This window comes from Rhineura floridana, chromosome 18 (assembly GCF_030035675.1).
Source record: "Rhineura floridana isolate rRhiFlo1 chromosome 18, rRhiFlo1.hap2, whole genome shotgun sequence".
NCBI lineage: Eukaryota > Metazoa > Chordata > Lepidosauria > Squamata > Rhineuridae > Rhineura > Rhineura floridana.
The window spans coordinates 30,251,929-30,272,881 of NC_084497.1; the positions used below are offsets into that span (position 1 = coordinate 30,251,929).

Genomic DNA, 20,953 nt, shown 5'->3' on the forward strand with positions numbered 1-20,953 from the left:
ATAGCTCAGTGACAAATCACCTGCTTTGCATGCAGGAAGGCCCTGGTGCAATCCCCAGCAGCATCTCCAGGCAGAGTCAGGAATGTCCCTGCCTGAAACCCTGGAGAGCCCCTGCCAGCCAACTTTGACCACACGGAGGTAGATGGAGCAAGAATCTGGCTCCATATAAGGCAGCTTCCTCGGTCCCATGTTTGTTGATGGTGGTTGTTAAAATTCAATAACACATCCATATATTGTTACAAATATGTCAACATCAACATGAAATGTACCCTATGCCAATATCTGTAGTTTTGCAAAAGGTAAACCAGCAAATAGACACACAAGGAAATATCTGAATTGTAAACCGGTATTTAAAATAAGGCTGCAATCCCAAGCAGGGTAACTCTATCAAAAACAGATAGGACCTGCCTCAGATAATAATATGTTTCGGAAGGAAGCATTCATGTGAAATCCCCTGCTGTTTCTCTTTCAGGAATCTAACAGATGGGACAAAGCATGTCCTCTTCTCAAATGCATCTGCCTCTTCTGTCTCCCTTCTCCTGTTACCCCCCCGCCCCAAAACACTTCTTTCCAATGCCACCACCACTGCATCCAAAGTAGCCCTCTGCCCGTGCTCGACTGCCCCCTTGACCATGATCCCATAAGTGCCTTCCTTGTTGGAGCATCTCCAACTGCTTGAGGAAGATCAAAATCAGTTTTAAACCAAATGATACCAATGGATAAGCCAAGTTCAGGAAGTCCTGCCATGACATATTTCAGTGAATCCTTCACCATGACTCTTCTATTTCCCCCCCCCCCCCAAATCCCAGCTAAAACCATCATCCCATAGTATTTGCTTTTCCCCATTCTGTTGCGTTCCACTGCCCTGCATTTGGTACTTTGGAATGGCTGGCTGTGGCTGGTGTAGTCTTAAGACCTCTGGAGGGCATCCGGTTGAGTCAAGCCTATGAGCCCTTCAGAGGCGCCTGAGCTCCTGGCTGTTTGCCGCTGGCCCTCTGTGGCTGTAGCCATGTGGAACAGAGTGCCCCCTCTGCAACTCATCTGCTGATTTTTGTTTCCCTCTCTCATCCTCAGCTGCAAAGCTACTTTGCTGCCTGCGAGGATGAAACTCCAGCCATCAGGAACCACGACAAGGTCCTGCAGCGGCTCTGCGAGCATCTTGACCATGCACTGCTTTACGGGTAAGGCGGCTGGGTCTTTGCAACAGCTTTCCACTTGAGCACTGAAGAAATTCTCCCATTTCCCACTCCACTCTAAAAATGTTGCAAAGGCCAAGCGCAACAGAGCCTGGTTTGTTTGAGTTGCATGTGAGAAGGGTTGGGCTCTTCACCCGCCCATCCCATCCTTCCCCTCCCCTCCTCTTTGAGTGCCCCAGTTGTGAGAGAGAAATTGAGAGCCTGGCTGGCCTATGTACAAGCTGCCAATTTATACAAATCTGGGATGCAACCACACTTGAAATGTGATGTACAGTTCTGGTAACTGCACCTCAACAAGGATATCATAAAAGCTGGGAAAAGTTCAGGTAAGAGCAACCAAAATGATCAAGGGGCTGGAGCAACTCCCCTGAGGAAAGGTTATAACGTATTTTTTTGGTCGGGAGGAGGATTAGTTTAGGAAACAGGTGAGTAATGGTGGGAGACGTGATAGGGGTGCATAAAGTGGGTAGGGGGAAGTTTTTCTCCCATAGTGCTTGAAGCTCAGTGAAGCTGAGTGGTGGGATGTTCAGGACAGACAAAAGAACAAAGTTCACACTGCGCACAGAGTTAAAGTGTGGGATTTGCTCCCACAAGAGTCAGTGAGGGCTGCTAACATGGATGTCTTCAAAAGGGGATCGGATAAATTTGTGGTGGAGGAGGAGGAGGAGGCTGCCAGTGGCTACTAGCCAGGATGGCTGTGAACTTTCTCCAGCATCAGAGGTGGAGTGTCTCAAGTGGGAAGGGCGCTGCTGTTGCGCTCACGTCCAGCCTGTGAGCTTCCTGGAAGCATCTGACTGGCCACCGTGAGAACAGAATGCTTGACTCAGTGGGCCCCCCTTTGTTCTGATCCAGCAGCAGGGCTTGCCTGATGTTCTTAATAGTTAAGGTAGCAGAGGTTATACCTGGAGTCTGCTCAGATATTTGGGACTGGGCTGGATCTCCTGAAGGTTTTATCTTGGGCTCTGGAAGGAAGTTCACATGCCTTCCAAGTCTTTTGTGGCCGTGAACATCTCTGAGGCAGAGGCCTTGATGCAGTCACAGATCTCCATCACCCTGTTACTCTTCTGTTTTCTGCAGGCTCCAAGATCTCCCTTTGGGCTACTGGGTCTTGGTGGTCCACTTCACACGCCGAGAAGCCATTGAGCAGATCGAGGTCCTGGAGCATGTGGCCACTAACTTGGGGCGCAGTAAGTGTGGGCTGTAACGTGGTTGGCAAAGGGACACAATGTATTTGCATTAAATATTTCTGTATTCAGCTTAGCCCCTTAATGGCTCGCCTTGGTTATTTTAGTTGTATCTTTTACTGTTGTGTTTAATTTTTTTCAATGTTACACTGTTGCTGTTTTGTTTTTTAATGATGGAAGCTGCCCTGAGCACTATTTTTCTTTTTACTGTGGAAAGATGGGACATAAAACTGTCTGAAATAAATATTCCTGCTCTGAGATGTTACTTCCTTTGGCCTCCCATCCAAAGGACAGGACAGGTCTGTGCCCATTTTAGTTTCAGCTCTGCTGCATCATCAGGGGTTTTCAGGTCACTGGCTGGCTCCACAATTCTTCTCACGGTGGCTTATGTGGGGTTCATGACACTGGCCACGTCTACTGTAGCTGTGTTGTGCTGACTCTGAAATCAGTTGTGGCAGGGTGGGGAGTTGTTTGTATGTATGTTGTTACTTAGATCAAATTCTGTTGACACCAAAATATGCAAGCTTCTGAATTGCACTGAGTTCTTAATCAGGTTACTCCCCCCACCCAGCTATGTACCAAACCAGATTCCTTATAAATATAGGGATGCTCTAATCCCGTTGTATTTTGCTCATTAAAACAAGGGCTGACTTAAGGCTGGCACCTCTTTTAAAAGTGCTTAATCCTGGAACATTCAAATGGTGAGACCTGGAGTTAGGGAAAAGAGCATTGCTAGAGCCAGAGCGCGTGGTTTCCAAACAGGGTTGGCACCTCTTGGCAACATCTGAGCTGATGTCAAGGAGGCATTAGCCAGCAACGGTTTACAGGTCCAGAGAAGCCAAAGTCTGCCTGGAGCCTGTTGTTGTTGCTGGTGGCATATAAGCAAGGTGATATTTAGTTGTGAGTTGGGAGTGGTTACCTCCCCACCTCAAGCAACACCTACAAAGCCCCCTCCTTTGCCACCCCCTGCAGGCCGAGCGTGGCTGTACCTGGCCCTCAATGAGAACTCCTTGGAGAGCTACCTGCGCCTCTTCCAGGAGAACCTGAGTCTGCTGCACAAGTACTATGTCAAGTGAGTCTGGCAGGGATTGGGGGCGGGGGGGGGGAAGGGCAGCAGAGGCCCAGCTCTGCTTTATGGAAGAGTGTGAGGGAAAGCACCATCAACAAAGATTAGCAGCCTGGGGGAAGGGACACAGATGGAACTGTACTGCCATGTGTGGCTTTTTGCATGTTTGCTTCCTTTTGCTTCAAGTCCTGAAAGCCTTTTAACAGGCGAGGACAGCCCTGAGATCTAAAGGGGCCTGAGGAAGACGCCCTCTCATTAGTGAAAGGCTCTGTTTTCCGCTGCGTTCTGTGCCACTGCATGGGGGGGGAGACAATCCCACTGCCTCTCCCTTACACTTCCTTAAATAAATAATTTGTTTGTATTCAGCATTTAAAACACATGAAGTTTACATTATTGGGTGTATTTCATGGAATATTTCAGTTCAACATACTTTTGGTTATTTGGAAAAGGGGTTTTCAATATTTTCTATGGTACATGACATTAACATGGCTGGCTTCCTTAGTTTCATTTTCTCAGTATAAATTAAATAAACATGCTAATTCGGATTCCAATCAACTGAGGGTGTCGGAACACTTTCTGATTGAGTTTCTTTGGAAAACCAGCCTCACTTGTGGTCATTGCAAGTTTGAGTCTCATGAGACAGATCTGATTGGGTGATTTAGAACTTTAAACGGAAGCCTTTTCACTCCTTCCCTTCCTGCTGAGCTTGCAGAATTTGAATTGCTGGATTTTGCAAATTGAAAGTCTTTGTGTGTCTTTGTCTGTGTGTGTGTCCCCCCCTCCCACTTAAAGGGTAGGTGAGTGAGTATGGGGCTTTATTCTGACCTGGGAGGGCCACAGAAGTCTCTTGAGATACTAAATGACCAGCTTCTCTGTCCCAGGAATGCTCTTGTCTGCAGCCATGATCACTTGACCCTCTTCCTCACGCTGGTCTCTGGCCTGGAGTTCATCCGCTTCGACTTGGATCTGGTGAGCAAGTCTTGTCCTCTTGCATGTGTGTGGGAGAGAGTGGACGTAGCAGGACAAACTCCAGATGCAAACCTGCTCCATATTTTCTAGGCCGCCTTGTCCTGTTTGACTGTCCCAGTCTTTGCTGCACAAAATCCATCATGTTTGGGCTCCTACTGGGAGAAAAGGCGGGAAATAAATAAAGTTTGGAATGCGCTTGTAGCCCACACACAGATTTCCGTGATTGCTTTTGGGTTGCAGTGTTTTGTCAGTGTAACAAGAAAAGTGTAACTTATTTCCCCCTGCTTTGGTTTCCTGCCATCTATAAATCAAATGAAGACGCCACATTGATTTTCCTGTTTTTGTGTCGAAAGGCCCTTTCTCTTTCTGCATTGCATTAGCAGCATTTAAGGAGTGGTGTGTGAGCAACTAAAAGCAAGAAGCCTTTATGGAAAGCGGTTTACCCGACTGGCGAGAGAAAAAGAGGGCACACAAGGTCCCAGTACGGCCCTGGCTGTTCAAACCTCTCTGGGCCCTGGCTGTCGCCCATGTTGGCTGCAAGGGCTGATGGGAAGTTGGTAGTCTCAACATCTGGAGGGCATCCAGTTTGGGAAAGCTGATCTATGGAAGATCATAGGGGAGGCCACCGGCTTAAAAAGGATATTAGACCATCATAGAGGACGCTGAATGGAACCTCTGTGTTCAGAAGCCGTCTTCACATTGGCTGCTGGGAAGGAGCAACAAGAAAGGGCTGCTGCCTTCGTGCCTGCCTGTGACGTTCCTGGAGGCATTGGACTGGCCACTGTTTGCAGGGGGGAAAGATGCTGGTCTAGAAGGGCTCCCTTAGATCTGACTCAGCGGGCTAGTCTTTCTGCTGCTGCGTTAGGACATCCGAAGAGCCCGGGTGCAGCTGGGTCAGGCCAAAGGGGTCCATCTCGTCCAGCCTCCTGTTCTTTCCTGGCCAGCTGAATGGGAAGCCCTCGAGCAGGGCCTTTCCCCATGAAGGCTCATCTCCCAGGGTGGTGGGGCAGGGACCTCTTTCTAGCCAGGCCTCCACCTTTTGCGCTGCCTTAGTAAGCAGCGTCCGCTCCCAGCCCTGGCTGGCCCTCACTCCCATCTCTGCAGGTCTTCAGTGGCTGCTGGCAGCCCAGGCCCAGCTGGGGTGTGCAGGTGCCCTGACGGCAAGGGGGCACCTGGAGCCAGCATGCTGGCGTTTGAGAGCAACAGGCTGCGCTGCTGGCAGCGGCTCCCTGGGGGAGGCAGGTGGGGTGGGCTGGTGCGGCCCCTTGGCAAGTGAGCAGTGATTCCAGATGTTGCCCCATCTCTCCCTGGCACTTCCAGGATGCCCCTTACCTGGACTTGGCACCCTACATGCCGGACTATTACAAGCCTCAGTATCTGCTGGACTTCGAGGACCGCCTGCCCAGCTCACTTCACGGCTCAGACAGCCTCTCGCTCAACTCCTTCAACTCCGTCACCTCGACCAACCTGGAATGGGACGACAGCGCAATCGCCCCCTCCAGCGAGGGTAAGTGGGGTGGGAGGGAGAGGCAGAGAACTCCCACCCATGCAGGTGTCAGAAGGGTGGGGGGGCAGGGCGTTGGCTGCTGTGGCCTGTTGCAAGGGGCCTTGGGAACTGGAGTCTTGTGAGGGAAATTATGCTCACTCACAAAAAAACCCCTACAGTTTTGGGGGGAAAGGCATGAAGAGTAAAGCCAGTCTAGGTTTGTAAGAGGGCAAGGAGTGTCAGCCGTGTGTGATGTTGCTTGTGGGATATCCTGGCCTGCTTTGCAGGAAGGACAAGTGTGGACTGCATTATTCTGTCCTTGCAGACAGCACCCAAGGGTGATATCTGCAGCCGAGTATCTCCTTGGCCTGAAAGGCTTCCTCTTGGATACAAATGGATTGAAAACGCCTCCCAATCTCAGCTGCTTGTTTATTTATACATTATGTAAAGAATTTAGGAAACCACCCACCATTCAGAAATATCAGGGGGGGGGGGGGGGGGGGGTGTGTGTGTGTGTGTGTGTGTGTGTGTGTGTGTGTGTGTGTGTGTGTGTGTGTGTGTGTGTGTGTGTGTGTGTGTGTGTGTGTGTGTGTGTGTGTGTGTGTGTGTGTGTGTGTGTGTGTGTGTGTGTGTGTGTGTGTGTGTGTGTGTGTGTGTGTGTGTGTGTGTGTGTGTGTGTGTGTGTGTGTGTGTGTGTGTGTGTGTGTGTGTGTGTGTGAAAACAATAAGAATGCATTAAATCCATGTGTAAAACCACTGAGAGCAATATGTAAATCGCTGAGAGGTTTCTAAGCAGTATACATTTTAAAAATAAATACTGAGGGTTGTATCCAGCAAAGTTCTATTCAGAGTAGACACAGTAAAATTAATGGGCCTAATGCCCATTAACTTCAGTTGGTCTACTCTGAGTAGGACTCCTGTTGGATACAGCCCTAAATAGCCAACGATGCTACCCTGATTATTTATTTTGTTAGATTTATATCCTGCTCTTCCTCTCAGAAGAATCCCAGGGCAGCAAACAAAAACACTCTAAAACATCTTAAAAACAGACTTTAAAATATATTAAAACAAAACCTGGTTTAATATAACAATATGCCTGGTTAATTTTTTTTGAAAAAAGGCTTAAGGTGGCCCCCATAAGGGCCTCACCTGATGACGTAAGGATTCAAGCAGGATGATGTGGAAAAGTCAGTCTCTCAAGTAAATGGGTCCTAGGCTGTTTAGGGCTATATATACCAGCAGTAAAGAAACTTGGCCCAGTAGTGAACTGTCAGCTGGTGCAGATCCCTTAACAGCAGTGGTCGCTCCTAAGAGCAACTTGGCCGCAGCCTTTGATACCAGCTGCAGCTTCCAGCCCTACCTTAAGGGCAGCCCCACATAGAGCACATTGCAGTAATCCAACCTCGGGGTTACCAGTGGCCAAGAGTAACACCATTGGTGATTGCTGCGGCTATGCGTAAATGGAAACAGACGGGAACTAATTATGAGGCCATCCAAAAAGACGGGCCTGGAGCTAGAGAGACTGCCGTTCATGCCAGCTGTTGGCACTGATGCCATTAGTTAAGGCAGAGGAGCAGAGCTCAGGGACGGAGCGCCTGCTCTGCCTTAGATGGACCCATGTCCAGTCCTCGGCAGCATCTCCCGTTGGAAAGGGGATCTTTCCCTGGGAAAGACCCTTGAAAGAGCTGTCATGATGCCCCCCACCCTCTCACCCACCCCCGTCCCTTCAAGTGTCCTAGTGCTGTTTTGCAGGGAAGCGCCTGCAGGCTCAGAGAGAAGGCACAGAAACCCACCCCGATGGCATGGGCTGTGCCTTAAATCTAGAGAGGGCAGAAAGATGCCCTGTGCCCTTCAGTCCCAAACCACCTGGAGTGCTCACCCAGCAGGGCAACTCTCTACAGGTTTCTAATCCACTGTAGTCCCTCCTTGGGGGTGGGGTGGGGTGGGAGGAAGGTTCCCCCCCATCTGATGCTGAGGTTAGGCATCCTTGTCTTCCCCTGCTGTAGGAAGTAGAGTCCCAGGGGGCTAGAATGGACTGTACCACATCAGAAAGCAGATCAGGGGAATCACACCTTTAATGCCCTCCTGTATTTAAAAGCAACAACAGCTAAGAACCACAGCAGGTAAGCAGAAGCCAAGGAGAGCAGGCCAAGCCTGGATATTCCTTTCTGAGAATCTGCTCTGTGTTGTTGCTCTTCATGGTGATGTTTTTGTCTTTACTTCCTGGAAGTTTTGCAGTTGAGGCAACAGTCAGAAACTGGCTCCTCCCCACCTGCAGCCTGAAGTGGCACAGTCCAGTCATAGCTCACCATCTCCACTCTGCCCCATGTATAGACCAGGGTTGCTGGGAGGTTAGCGTCCCTGCCTCTGGGCCCCCTGGAAGCTCCTTATGCCTCCTCACACACACACACACACACACACACTGCAGCCTACACTTCTAACCCTCATTTTTATCCCTCGTTTTGTAGATTATGATTTTGGAGATGTCTTTCCCGCAGTGCCGTCCATGCCCACCACAGCCTGGGAAGGTGGGATGAGCTCGCCTCCTTTTCTGTAGTCGCACTCTCTCTCTCTGTGTCGCTTTTGTTTCTTCGTCAGAGCTTGCTGCATGCTCCGCGATGGGTCTCTCACGCCACTTGGTGCCCGTAGGAACAAACAGCTCAGAAGGGTGCGAGGTCCCCCCTCCCTCCACCGTTTCTTGTGGGGCTAACAAGGGTGTGATGAGGCTGGGCACTGCAGTGGTCCAGGGACTGGTGGCTCTTCACCCCCGTATCCTGCAGAGGCTTTGGTGGCCCCTCCACAGGGTTGCTGGTCTACAGTTGCCTCCCTCGGTATCTTAACATTCTCACTGTCCCTCTGTGGCTTTGCCTCTGGCAGCAGGAGACACTTGCCTCCTTTCTTGTTTCCAAATTAACAAGCCTTCCAAACAGTTTTTCCCCGCACAGGCGTTGGTGACCACCTGCCTCTGTCCCCTGGGCAACTAACCGCTTTCTCTGTTCTGACAGTGCATGGAAAAGACATGAGTGAAGCTGCCTTGATTTGATTCGATTCCTACAAGCCCTTTTCCCTGCAGCTTCTTTCCGAGCAGGCTACAAGCCCTCTTTCTCCGCTGTCCCTCTTCCTGCCCCCACCCCCACCCTATGCCTCCTCCTCCTCCTCCACAGGTGTGAGTAGTGGATGAATCAAGGGCACTCTGTTACAGGCTGCCCTTTGTCTTGTCTAGTTCTTATACCTGCAAAGGGACATTGGGAGGACAGGCTAGCAAAAATTGCTAATGAGAAGACACTCAGAGTATTTATTTGAGTTAAGGTCACTCCTGTCTGCTTTGTTTTCCTCCAAGTGGACTGTGCTGCCCACCCCCGCAGTGGTCAAGGGGTGGGGGGAACTGCTCTCCCCTTGCCTAGAACTGAGGCCAAGTACAACGAAGGCCAAAGCTCAGTGCTGAGGGATGTGTCTGCACTACAACATTTTCTTTTAAAAAAAATAGAGATAAACCAGTTTGAAACTGGTCTCTGGCTTCCATCCAAGTAACCATTTAAGCAACAGGTCTGTGGAGGCACCGGGAGTTGCTAAGCAAGAATTCTCAATGCTCTCAGCAGGTAGTGATAAGTATCCTATGACAAATGTAAAAACTGGTTTCAAAGCAAGCCAACTTACACTTGTAATGTAGATAAGCCCAGGGTCCTTCTCTGATTCCTGCCTGCTCACCTTGAATGTCCCCGGATTCTCTCAGGAGGTCTGCAGGGGGTGCCAGTGAGCAGCACTCTGGCCTTGTGGGGAACTCTCTCCCCAGTATTTGCTTCTTCTGACTTGAGGGCCTTCTTGCTCCTGCAGGGAGGGGGGCGGCAGAATCACCACTTGTTCCATTTCCTCCTCAGACGGAGACCTGACGGACACCCTCAGCTGCCCACGTTCCATCACTTCCGAGCTGAACAGCTGCAGAGCTTTGGTCAAGAGCCCAACGCAGCGTCACAACCCTTTCAATGAGAAGGCAGAAGTGGTGTCCTCCACCGCGACCACCCCGGTGCACTCCACCTCGCAGGAGAAGGCTGACGTCACGACGACGGAGGGCACGGACCAATCGGAGAGTTGCATGGAGTTGGAGGTCATAAGGTCAGCGGGGGGGCGGGAACAGAAACTGTTGTCATTACTTTAGCCTTCTTGACATTCAGCTGTAGTCCTGCTTTTGTGCTTTCCTCTTTAACTTCCATCAGCATTCGTTTCAAATCATTACTGGTTTCTGCTAAGAGTATGGTATTGTCGGCATATCTTAAATTATTGATGTTTCTCCCTCCAGTTTTCACACCTCCTTCATCTTGATCCAACCCGCTTTCCGTATGATATGCTCTGCATATAGATCAAACAAATAGGATGATAAAATACACCCCTGTCTCACACCCTTTCCGGCAGGGAACCAATCAGTTTCTCCATATTCTGTCCTTACAGTAGCCTCTTGTCCAGAGTATAGGTTGCTCTGTCAACACCAGAAGAAGACCCTTCACGGTAAGTGACCAACGTTCCATTCTCCTCCTCTTTGCAGGTTAGCCAAAAAGAAGAAAACAGGCAAGAAGAAGAAGGTCAAATCGGAGGAGGTGGAAGCGGCAGCACCCAATCATGGTCCCTCTTCTGCAGCCCAGGCTGGAACTCAGGGCTCAGGCGAGGGGAACAGGTCAGGCGCTGGAGCCGGGCAGCAGGAATCTGGCCCGGAGGCCAGCCCAGAAGCAAGCAGCGAGGGCCTCCCCACCCTCTCTCAGCTGGGGCTGCGGATCCCCGAGATAAAAGACACTTCCATGGAGCGGGTGGGGCAGTCGCTGAGCAAGGTGATCCACTTGCTGGACGGGCAGCTGGACTCCGACGGGTGGAGGTGCCCCATCGAGCCCCCCGACCAGTCCTTTCGGACCGACTCGCCAGGGGAGGCCCCCTCAGGGGAGGGGCCACCCTCTGGCGGCTTTAGTGAGGGGGTTTCGGCCCCCATGGACTTCTACCGCTTTACCGTCGAGAGTCCAAACGCTCCTACAGCAGGTGGTGGCCACCATGACGCTGCAGGGGATGGCCAACCGCCACATGTTCCTGGTGGCCCTGAAGCTGCTGGACAAGAGGAGGGAGGAAGAGAAGGAGAGACTCTTGGGCCACCCGTAGCTGCGGAGGAGAAAGAGGAGACTGAGGCCGTCACCGTGGAGGCCCTCAGTAGGCTGAAGGCGGACAGGGCGAGCCCCTCCCCAAGCAGCGCCGAGGACTCTGGGGTGGAGGAAGGGCAGGGGAGCCCTTCAGAGGCAGCCCACCCCTCTGAGTTCAGGTAAGGAGCAAGGCAGAGGGCTCCCCCAGCAGCCGTCTGAAGGTCTAGACGCTCAACAGAAGCGGGCATCCTCTCCTCTGGCAAGAGAAGGTTGCTGCCTTTCTGACCCAGGGCAGGGGAGGATGGAAAGGGATATCTTTATCCCCCTTGGGATTGTGGTATATGGCTTTCTGTGTGCGTGAGAACCAAATGGTGGCTGGAAACAACAGAATGAAATTTAACAGGGATAATAAGTGCAGAGTTCTACACCTAGGAAAATGTACAGTTATAAGATGGGGGATACTTGGCTCAGCAATTCTACATGCAAGAAGGATCTTGGGGTTGTTGTTGATCACAAGCTGAATATGAGCTGTGTGGCTGCAAAAAAGTCAAATGCTACTTTAGGCTGCATTAACAGAACTATAGTTTCCAAATTGTGTGAAGTATTGGTTCCCCTCTATTCAGCTCTGGTTAGACCTCATCTTGAGTACTGCATCCATTCTGAACACCACACTTGAAGAAGGATGCAGACAAACTGGAACAGGTTCGGAGGAGGGCAGCAAGGATGATCAGGGGACTGGAAACAGCCCTATGAGGAGAGACTGAAAGAACTGGGGACATTTAGCCTTGAGAAGAGCAGAGGGAGGGAGATATGATAGCACTTTTCAAGTCCTTGAAAGGTTGCCACACAGAGGAGGGCCGGGATCTCTTCTCGATCGTCCCAGAGTGCAGGACACGGAATAAGGGGCTCAAGTTACAGGAAGCCAGATTTCGACTGGACATCATGAAAAACTTCCTAACTGTTAGAGCCATATGACAATGGAACCAATGACCTAGGGAAGTGGTAGGGCTGGCCAACACTGGAAGCCTTCAAGAGGCAGCTAGACAGTCACCTGTCGGGGATGCTTTAATTTGGATTCCTGTGTTGAGCAGGGGGTTCGATAGCCTTATAGGCCCCTTCCAACTCTGATTCTATGAGGGGTTGCTCTTTTCAGCCCAAGTGCAAAAGAGCAACATTAAAGAAGAGACTTTGGCCGTGAAGGTGAGGGAGGCACAGCAGTATGTTAAATTGCCCTGTGGGTGTGACCCCATGAGGCCTAAATCTTCTCCCCAGACCTCATTTTGTGCCCCTTAGGGCGGGAGGGAGGTCCGCACCGTTCTGGGCTTTTTAAGATTCCATCTCTTCTCTCTCACTGTGCAGGGTAGACAACAACCACTTGCTGCTCCTGATGATCCATGTCTTCCGGGAGAACGAGGAGCAGCTGTTCCGGGTATGCCTGTGAGATGTTGCACTCCTCCCCTCCCCGCCGGTCTGTTTGGGATGTTCCTCTCCCTTTAATCAGTTCCTCCTTGGCTCAAGGGAAAGCAAAGTGAAGGGGCAGGAGAGGGAGATAGCAAACGCCAGCCATGAAGAGGGAGAAATGTCGTCCATCTAGATTCACCACGCGTTCAAGCGGCTCAGAGGCTGGGAGGATGCCAGAAACATCTCTTAGCAGAAGAGAAGAGGGGTGGGGCCATTGGGTGCGTTTCCCAGGCCCCCTGCGGCAAAGCCTTAACTGGGCCGCCTCTCTTCTCTTCCCCCCCCCCCCCCCCGTGCAGATGATCCGCATGAGCTCCGGACATACGGAGGGGAACCTCCAGCTGGTCTACGTGCTGCTGACCGACTGTTACATCTACCTCCTCCGCAAAGGTATCCTGACGGGCCGCCTGGGTGTCTCCCTCCTCCAGGCGACAGGTTCCAGGTCGTTGGGCCGGAGGGATCCCAGCTTTGCCCTTTCAAGTGGAACTGCTTGCTTAAGTGATGGCATTTGACAGGGGTTGGAGCGACAGACTTTGGGCTGAGGAAGTAATTTTACAAGGACTGTTAGAAATTCCTTTTGCTCTCCCCCACATCCCTCCGTATCACACACCTTTCTCTCCCCCCCCCGAAGATAGAATCTGGAGTTCCCCTCTTTCTTCTAGGCCACAAGGCACGTCCAAAGCCAGGGTTTTGGGCATGGAGGTGCTGCCATTTAAATTTGGTTTATCTGGTGGGCTTTGCTGATAGCAGAGGGATGCAGGAAGCTGCCTTATGCCAAGTCAGGCCGCTGGTCCCTCTAGCTGAGTCCTGTCTAGCCCGGCCAGGTTCTCCTACGGGCCCTAACGGAGGGGATGTCACTTTCCCCAGCAGTGCCAGAGGCTAGGCTTACTCTCTGTCTCACTGCCTTCCCGTTCCTTTTTTCTGGCCAGGAGCTGCTGAGAAGCCGTACATGGTGGAGGAGGCGGTCTCCTACAGTGAGCTGGACTACATCTCGGTGAGTTGGGGCAGGAGGTGGCTGGGGCTGCCCAAGGAGACTGAGATGGAATGCGGCGCTGATGTCCGCGGGGCAAATGCGGTGCTGCGTGTGGAGTGAGGGATGCAGCCCTCCCCTCTTCCCCAGAGAGGGGATCTTGTTATCAGGGGCCTGGGTCTGCTGCCCACAGAGGTACTGGGAGAGGGAGGGCTTTAGCTGGCACAGGTTCACAGGCCCAAAGTCTGCCAGGGTCTCCTGGGGGCTAAGGCCTCTCCCCACGACACACACACACTCCCATTGTGTAGATGCCAGCAGCAGCCGTGCCAAGCTCTGTCCCCCGCCCAGCTTGGCGCTCTCTTTCTCTCAGCGTAGCAGTGTCTAAAATCAAAGGCCAAGGGGTCTCCCTTGCCAGGCCTTCTCTGAGGAAGCACAAAGGCTGAGAGGTGCTGACCTGGAGTTTTTTCCTTCCACTGCAGGTGGGCCTGGATCAGCAGACAGTGACCTTAGTGTGCACCAACCGTAGGAAGCAATTTCTTCTGGACACGGCTGACGCCACCCTGACCGAGTGAGTGGCTGGCGAAGCACGCATGTTCCCTTCCCGGCATCTCCTGGGGCGCTCTTCCCTTGCGGAAGGCAGGCCTAATAAACCTCCTGAGTGGGCAAAAGGAGCACCACCCCCACCCGGCCTCAAAGGGGCTCTCCCTTATGAACTCGTTTCTGGGGAGGCTTTAAAAGGAGGCGCTTCCAATTCTGACGACAGTAAGGCAGTAAATTGTGCATGCGTGTGTGTAGAAAGGATTTTGAGGGAAGAGAATTTGAGGGACTGTCTTTGGTTTTCTGGCCTGATCCCACATTTTAATTCTGAGAATGAATCCTTGCCAGGGGATATTCCAACATTAGTCCTCAGAGTGGACCCATAGAAATTAATGGCCATGATAAACTTTGGTCCACTAATTTCAGTGGCATGTTCTGAGTAGCTGTTTTGTCTGAGCCTAGCTCTCATGGGGTGCTGCTGTGGCCCCCTAATTCCTGCTTCCCCTCTGTATGACGTCCCTCCCCCAGGTTTTTCCTGGTATGCCTCAAGTCAGCTATGATCAAAGGTTGCCGAGAACCGCCGTATCCCAGCATCCTGACTGATGCGACCATGGAGAAGCTGGCGCTGGCCAAGTTTGTGGCTCAGGAGTCCAAGCGGGAGGTGAGGAGAGCATTGTGGGTAATTCTGCAGCCAGCATCGTGCAGTTTAATTGCACATTCTCCAAGCTTCACCTGTTTTCAAGAGGGTTCTTCCCCATCCAAAGCAAGGGGAGAGAGGAGATTGGCTAGCATCACCCACTGTGCTGGGTGACCGACTGGTGGCCAAGGCAGGAGCGAGGGCTGCAGATGCATTGCTCTTTTGCCTTTGAGCTGGTTGAACCTCCAGATCCCAAAAGGGAGGAAGCTGAATTCCTCCAGCTGCTGTTAGGAAATAGGTCCTTAGTCAAAGGGTTACGGCAGGTGTGGGGAGCTTTTGGCCCTCTAGATGTTGCTGAACTACAACTCCCATCATCCGCGCTGGCCATTGGCCATGCTTGCTGCAGGGGTGGATGGGGTTGTAGTTCAGCAATCTCTGGACCGCCATTGATTCCCCACTCTTGGTTTATGGTTTCTAGCACTGGCTTTCCCACCCGGATACTTAGTGCTGCTGTCAGGGATCCCCCAGTCCCTTAAGACCCTGGCATTTCACAGATTCAGGCCCTCCTGCCTCCTCCCCCTACACACGAGGGCCTTCTGGGCACCATATCTGGAGGGCTTCATCCCAACTTTTTCCCCACTCACCTACCCCCAGTATGCCAAGCTCCCCTTGCTCTGCGAGATCATTAACGCCACGGGCGGGGCTGGGTCTCTTACAGACCTCCGAGGTGGTTGTCTGCTTCTACGGCCTTATCCACTGGGAAGATCCCATGGACGAGACCCTGGGGCCCGCGCCTTCTCACTACGTGTCGGCTGAGCACTCCATCACAAAGGAGGGTGTCCTGAGCTACAAGGCAGGCACCAACTACCTAGGCAAGGAGAACTGGAAGCCTTGTTTTGTGGTGCTCAGGTGAGAGAGCCAGGACTCCCGGGGGGGGGGGACAGAAAGAAGCATGAGGGGGGCATGGCAAGCACAGGCGGCTCAGCTCTGTGCAGCAACACCATTGTGGCAACCATGATTGTAGAGCACTTTTCATTAGCCTAGTATTTTGGACTACAACTCCCATCAGCCCTGGCCTGCAGAGCTGATGCAGCGGCTGTCTTGAATGGCCTCCCTGAGCTAGTGTTTGAGCTACCCACCCCAAATTTGAAATATAGGGCAGGATATAAATATGGACAAGTAGGGTTTGCATTTTCCCTCTGCAGCAACGGCATCTTATACCAGTACCCGGACCGCACGGATGTCACTCCTCTGCTCTCCGTGACCATGGGGTGAGTCATGGCAGCCGACTCTATGTCCCCTGTTGGAGACAGTAGTCTTCTGAATTCCAACTGCTGGAAACTGCAAGAGGGGAGAGTGCTGTTGTGCTCAGGTCCTGCATGCGGGCTTCCCATTGGGGCATCTGGCTGGCCACCGTGCTGGACTAGATGGGCCACCAGCCTGATCCAGCAGGGCTTTTCCTGTGTCCAATGGCACCAAAAGCATTAGTACTCAGAGCCCCAGTTCCGAGTCCCTTTCATCTCACTCTCCGACCTTTGCAGTGGGGAGCAGTGTGGCGGGTGCCGGAGGTCAAACGCGATGGACCGCCCCCACGCCTTCCAGGTGATCTTGACCGACCGGCCATCCTTGGAGCTGAGCGCTGAAAGCGAGGAGGAGATGGCCGACTGGATGCAGTACTTGTGCCAGGCCGTCTCCAAAGGGGTGAGAGCAAAGCTGCTGCAGGTCATTGTGGCTTGGCGGGTTTGCCGTTGTGGCTCTGGCCACGCTGGGCAATCTTGAGGGCTCCTTGTCAGCCTGGAATCTGGGCCCTTTGGCCCTGGGCAGAAAAGGGGCAGGCTGTCGGGAGAAGGACCTCTCATCGCTTGTGACCTGAACCTTAAGGGATGCTTAACAAGTCATAACATGGGAGGGTTTGGGGGTGGCGACTGGGCTCTTGGCATTTCAGAACAGCACCCACTCTGAGACAGAGTAGCTGAAACAAGTGTCTGGGGTGGGCCAGAAAATGGACATTCCCTTAATTGCAGGACCAGAACCTTCTGGAGACCTTCTTCTTTCAACAAGCCTTTTAAGTAGAGACCGGATCCCAGTCTGTGCCTGTGTTGGATTTACTTTTTTGTTTTATTTATTTATTATTTGATTTATATCTTCCCCTTCCTCCCAGCAGGAGCCCATATTTTAAAGCTTTTTTTAAAAAAATGTTTTTAAAGATGCTTTTTTAATTATTTAAAAGATTTTTTTAATATGTCTTTCATTTTCAAGATGTTTTAGAGTGTTTTTAGGGTTTTTGTTTGCTGTCCTGGGCTCCTTTAGGAGAAACGATGGAATATAAATTTAAAAAATAAATAAATAGCAGCCACTGCTAGGTTTTATTGACTTAATATTCAGTATTCAGCATCAGGATCCCTGGGTTGTCTTTTCCATCAGGACTACAGTACACAGGGGTGTGTTCCTTCCCCAAATGATCTTTATGAAAATTCTACCCAATCCACCTACCCCCCCCCAAAAAAAGGCATTAGTGAAAAAAATTGTAATCAGTGGGTTGTATCCACCGTTAGCCCTACTCAGAGTAGACCCATTGGAGTTAAAGGGCATGGCTCACGTGGACCCATTAATTTTAGTGGATCTGCTTTAAGTAGTACTTAAGTTGGCTACAGCCTTCTGTTTTGGCCCTCAGACCAGTGAAGATTGGGGTGGCCTATACCCTTCCACCGGTGAGTTGGGACTCGCTGCTGGGTCATGGCCTGATCCAAGGGTAGGGCAGCAGTGCAACTACCATCTGAACGCATGGTAAAAGAGCAAGGAATGGGAATGGGTCCCCAAATGCACGTAAGGGTAAATGCAGGCTGAAGGCTCCTGGCCTACCTTGCTGGAGAATCAGACTGTGCCCTTGGCCTCCTCTTCCTCCTCCCCACTCCCTGCCCCCTTCCAGGTCATCCCGCAAGGTGTGGTCCCTGCCCCCTGCATCCCCTGCTGCCTGGTGCTGACAGAGCAGAAGCTCTTCACCTGCCACGAGGACTGCCAGACCAGCTTCTTCCGCTCGCTGGCCACTGCTGAGTTGGCGGACGTGGCTTCTGTCTCCATGGAGGCCGGCCGAGAATACTGTGTCTTGGTGAGTGAGTGGGAGGGGGGAGGGGCCTCTGTGCCAGATGGACTGTGCGTCTTGTGCCTTCTGACAGGAACAGCTGGGGGGGGCAGCATAAGAAGCCGCCTTACACGAAGTCAGGCCCTGGTCCACTTCGCTCAGCATGGTCAACACTGACTGGCAGTGGCGCTCCAGGGTTTCCGGCAGGGGATGTGCTCATCCCTGCCAGGGATTGAACTTGGGACCTTCTGCATGCAGAGCAGATGCTCCGTCACTTGAACGGCAGCCCACCCCTTGAAGCTGCCTAATACCAGCTCAGACCGCTGGGCCACCTAGCTCAGTGTTGTCTACACTGACTGGCAGCAGCTCTGCAGAGTTTCAGGCAGGAGTCTCTCCTAGCCCTGTCTGGAGATGCTGCCGAGGGTTGAGCCTGGGACCTTCTGCATACCACACAGGACTCCACCACTGAGCTGACATGCATCTCTCCCTCTCTCCGTTCCAGGAGTTTGCCCAGGACCGCAAGCAGTACCTGCCCGCCTGGGTTCTCTATTTCAGCTGCACAGCAGAACTGGAGCGGTTCCTTTCAGCATTGGACGCTGTGTGGAAAAGCAGCTACCAGGTAAGTTGGCTCTGCCATGGGCCAGCCTGGCTGCTGCCTCGCTCTGCCTCTCCTGGCGGTTCTCCTGAGCCCTCGGAAGGGTGGCTGTGCATTGCCCGCTTGCCCTCAGTTCCCTCTCTGAGCACAACAGTCCTGCTCGTGTCTTTGCACTTGCTGTGGCCATCACACCATGACAGTGCCACTGCTTTGCAAGGTAGAAGGACACTCCAAACTATATTCAAATAGTACCTGCATTGTACTGGTACAAGTTTTCAACCATATACAAAAATAGCAATAAATACTACGGATCACTGGTAAAACATACGTCTCCGCCAATAGTCTTTTTTAAGTTCTTGCAGATGCATGGTATGGGGGGGGTGTAGTTTCTTATTACATTCCAGCTTGAATGATGGGGAGCACTTGTCTTTCCAGAAGCATAGAAAACTCTTCCCGACCAAAAAAAGGAATGAGAACTTATTCATCTTTAGGAACTTCACCAGAAGACATTTTGTTGAAATTTACTTGTTTGTTTAAGCAAAATGTATATACTGTTTGATTGTAAATAGAACCTCTAAGCAGTTTACAAAACAAACAAAACAAACATTAAAATGGTCAATAAAAGACAAAGTTAAAAATGGGTGTTTTTCAAAATTAGTAATGAAAAATCACTAGGCAAGGTAGTATGTAGGTATCGTTCTTGTTTATGGCGGAACTCGTATATAAGTAAGTGCGGCCACTGGACTATTTGCATGTCATATTGGGCTCGTTGTGGTGGTGAAGAAGCCACCGCTGTGCTGTGCCCATGGGACAGATGGCTGTGGGCTCTCCAGTTTGGCTGATGAAGGTTACTGGGCCTTCTCTTCCTCCGGTCAGGCAGGCCAGCCTCTTGACCCCCACCCCTGGCTTTTGGTCTTAGCAATCCAGGCTGCCCTACACAAACCTCTCTCTGTCCTTCCCCCCCCCCCGGGCTGCCTTTTGTATTCGCAGGTCGACCTGCCACACAAGCCGATGGAGGACAGCTCCGTCAGGAAGAAATGTGAGGATGCCCTGAGCTTGATCCACAGTGTGTGGCAGCGCAGTGACAGCCTGTGCCGCGGCCGGGCTTCCCGGGACCCCTGGTGTTAGCCTCTGGGCAGGCAGCAGAGGACACAATCCTGCAGCGGAGGGGAAGGGGCCTCGGCTTGCAGCTCGCAGACAGGCCAGGCCAGGCCCCTTGCTTCCTGGCAGAGGCAGCTCCCTGGGGCTGCCTAGCAGCGGTCAGGCTTTGTGGGGAAGAACCTGTCTGGAGCCAAAGGGGGCCTGGGTGTGGGTTTGCGTGTGTGTATGTGGGCGTATAACATAGATCAACCAAGCACTGTGATCCTCCAGCAACTCTCACCAAGGCTGCACCCGGATGCGTCTCCTCTTCTTCCTGCATCTGGGCAGGTGGTGTGACGGTACGAGGACTGCCAGGGGTGGGCGGGCGGGGCTTAGCGTGCCACAGTGCTCTTTCTCCCCTCCCCCACCTCGCTGGCAGCCTCACCGTGTCTGGTGGTTCTCACAGGGCCTGGTGACAAGGTCTCTTCTTGGAGGAGCCCTAATCTCTCCTTATTAATGGGGGGAAGGGGCATGCTGCAGCATGGGTGGGTGGCCCTCCAGAAGCCAAAGCGATGCCTGGAGCTCTGAGAACGTGGTGAGGCTGGCCTTCCTGGGCACCCTGCATGCATTTCCCTTGTAAAAAGCAATCGCCAGTCTTGCAGCACTTTCAAGCGCTGTGCTCCCCACCACCCCCGTCCATCTCGCCTTAGTCCCCTCCCTGTCCATTGCCGCTTTCGGAGAAGATCCCTGCCTGTTCCCAGCACCCCTGTCCCAGTCTAGGCAGGCAAAGCTGGAGTGACGGCCTGGGCCTTTGAGCGTCGTCCTCTTCTTCCCTGCAAGGCCAGCAGGTGGTGCCCTGTCCCCACCACTGGCCTAGGCAGAGTGGAGTTTCTGAGGGGAAGGGCCTGTTGAGGGAAGCGGCTTGTGGGGCTCTGTGGGCTTTGGGGGTGATGTGCAGAGGGCATCTTGCAGTGACTTTGCTGGTGCCTCTTCCTCTCCTCATAATCTCCAGGGAGAAAAGCATCCTGCCCTGGGGGGCTGGAGTTGCAGGCGTGATCTGCTCTGCCCCTCTAGAGCCTGGGTGGATCCTGACACTTGACATTCCCCTCATGCCCAGTCATCAGGAGGCCAATCTCTCTCTCTCTCTCTCTCTCCCTCCCCCTGGCTGGCTGGCTGGCTTGATGGTGGGGGCGATGATGGTGGGGGCCTCAGAGCCATCGTGGGGGGGGCAGGGGCGCAGTGCTGGCACAATGTAATCTCTTTAAGCCTTAGCTTGCAAGAGCAAATCTGCAGAAAGCGGCAGCAGGGCCATGCGAGGTATCCCAACCATGATATTCCCTCTATAAATAGGCAGGGTTTCGGGTTTTATTTGCCTGAGGGTTTTTTAAAGGTTTCTTTTTGAAAGCTGTTGGCATTTTTAATTTCTTTATTTTAACAGAGACTTGCTAATGTATTGTATGTTCATGTGGGGGCCTTTTTTCCTCAGGAGGAGGTGGCCTGTGTGACAGACTGTACCTGTACATACATCTCCATCCCTCCCTGTAATAAACGCTCCTTGGTCATTTGGAGTCTGCCT

The 20,953-nt window shown here is 52.2% G+C and overlaps 1 protein-coding gene across 3 annotated transcripts in view; it reads left to right on the forward strand.

Moving 5' to 3' along the window:
• Nucleotides 1–20,939, forward strand: part of PLEKHM2 (pleckstrin homology and RUN domain containing M2) — a 29,532-nt gene extending 8,593 nt beyond the window's left edge. The window contains exons 2-20 of one of the 3 annotated variants that reach the window (XM_061601714.1): nt 1,075–1,181; nt 2,274–2,383; nt 3,353–3,452; nt 4,328–4,415; nt 5,736–5,922; nt 8,370–8,429; nt 9,780–10,014; nt 10,442–11,197; nt 12,378–12,447; nt 12,776–12,866; nt 13,406–13,470; nt 13,926–14,014; nt 14,512–14,644; nt 15,339–15,529; nt 15,826–15,891; nt 16,162–16,321; nt 17,550–17,729; nt 18,205–18,321; nt 18,733–19,222. In XM_061601714.1, coding sequence (XP_061457698.1) covers nt 1,075–1,181; nt 2,274–2,383; nt 3,353–3,452; nt 4,328–4,415; nt 5,736–5,922; nt 8,370–8,429; nt 9,780–10,014; nt 10,442–11,197; nt 12,378–12,447; nt 12,776–12,866; nt 13,406–13,470; nt 13,926–14,014; nt 14,512–14,644; nt 15,339–15,529; nt 15,826–15,891; nt 16,162–16,321; nt 17,550–17,729; nt 18,205–18,321; nt 18,733–18,834 — 2,907 coding nt within the window. In that variant the 3' untranslated portion in view covers nt 18,835–19,222. Of the gene's footprint in view, nt 1–1,074; nt 1,182–2,273; nt 2,384–3,352; nt 3,453–4,327; nt 4,416–5,735; nt 5,923–8,369; nt 8,430–9,779; nt 10,015–10,441; nt 11,198–12,377; nt 12,448–12,775; nt 12,867–13,405; nt 13,471–13,925; nt 14,015–14,511; nt 14,645–15,338; nt 15,530–15,825; nt 15,892–16,161; nt 16,322–17,549; nt 17,730–18,204; nt 18,322–18,732; nt 19,223–19,287 lie in introns of those variants that run through there. The other 2 variants (XM_061601713.1, XM_061601715.1) reach the window with 2 other exon arrangements.
• Nucleotides 20,940–20,953: the final 14 nt, after the last annotated feature.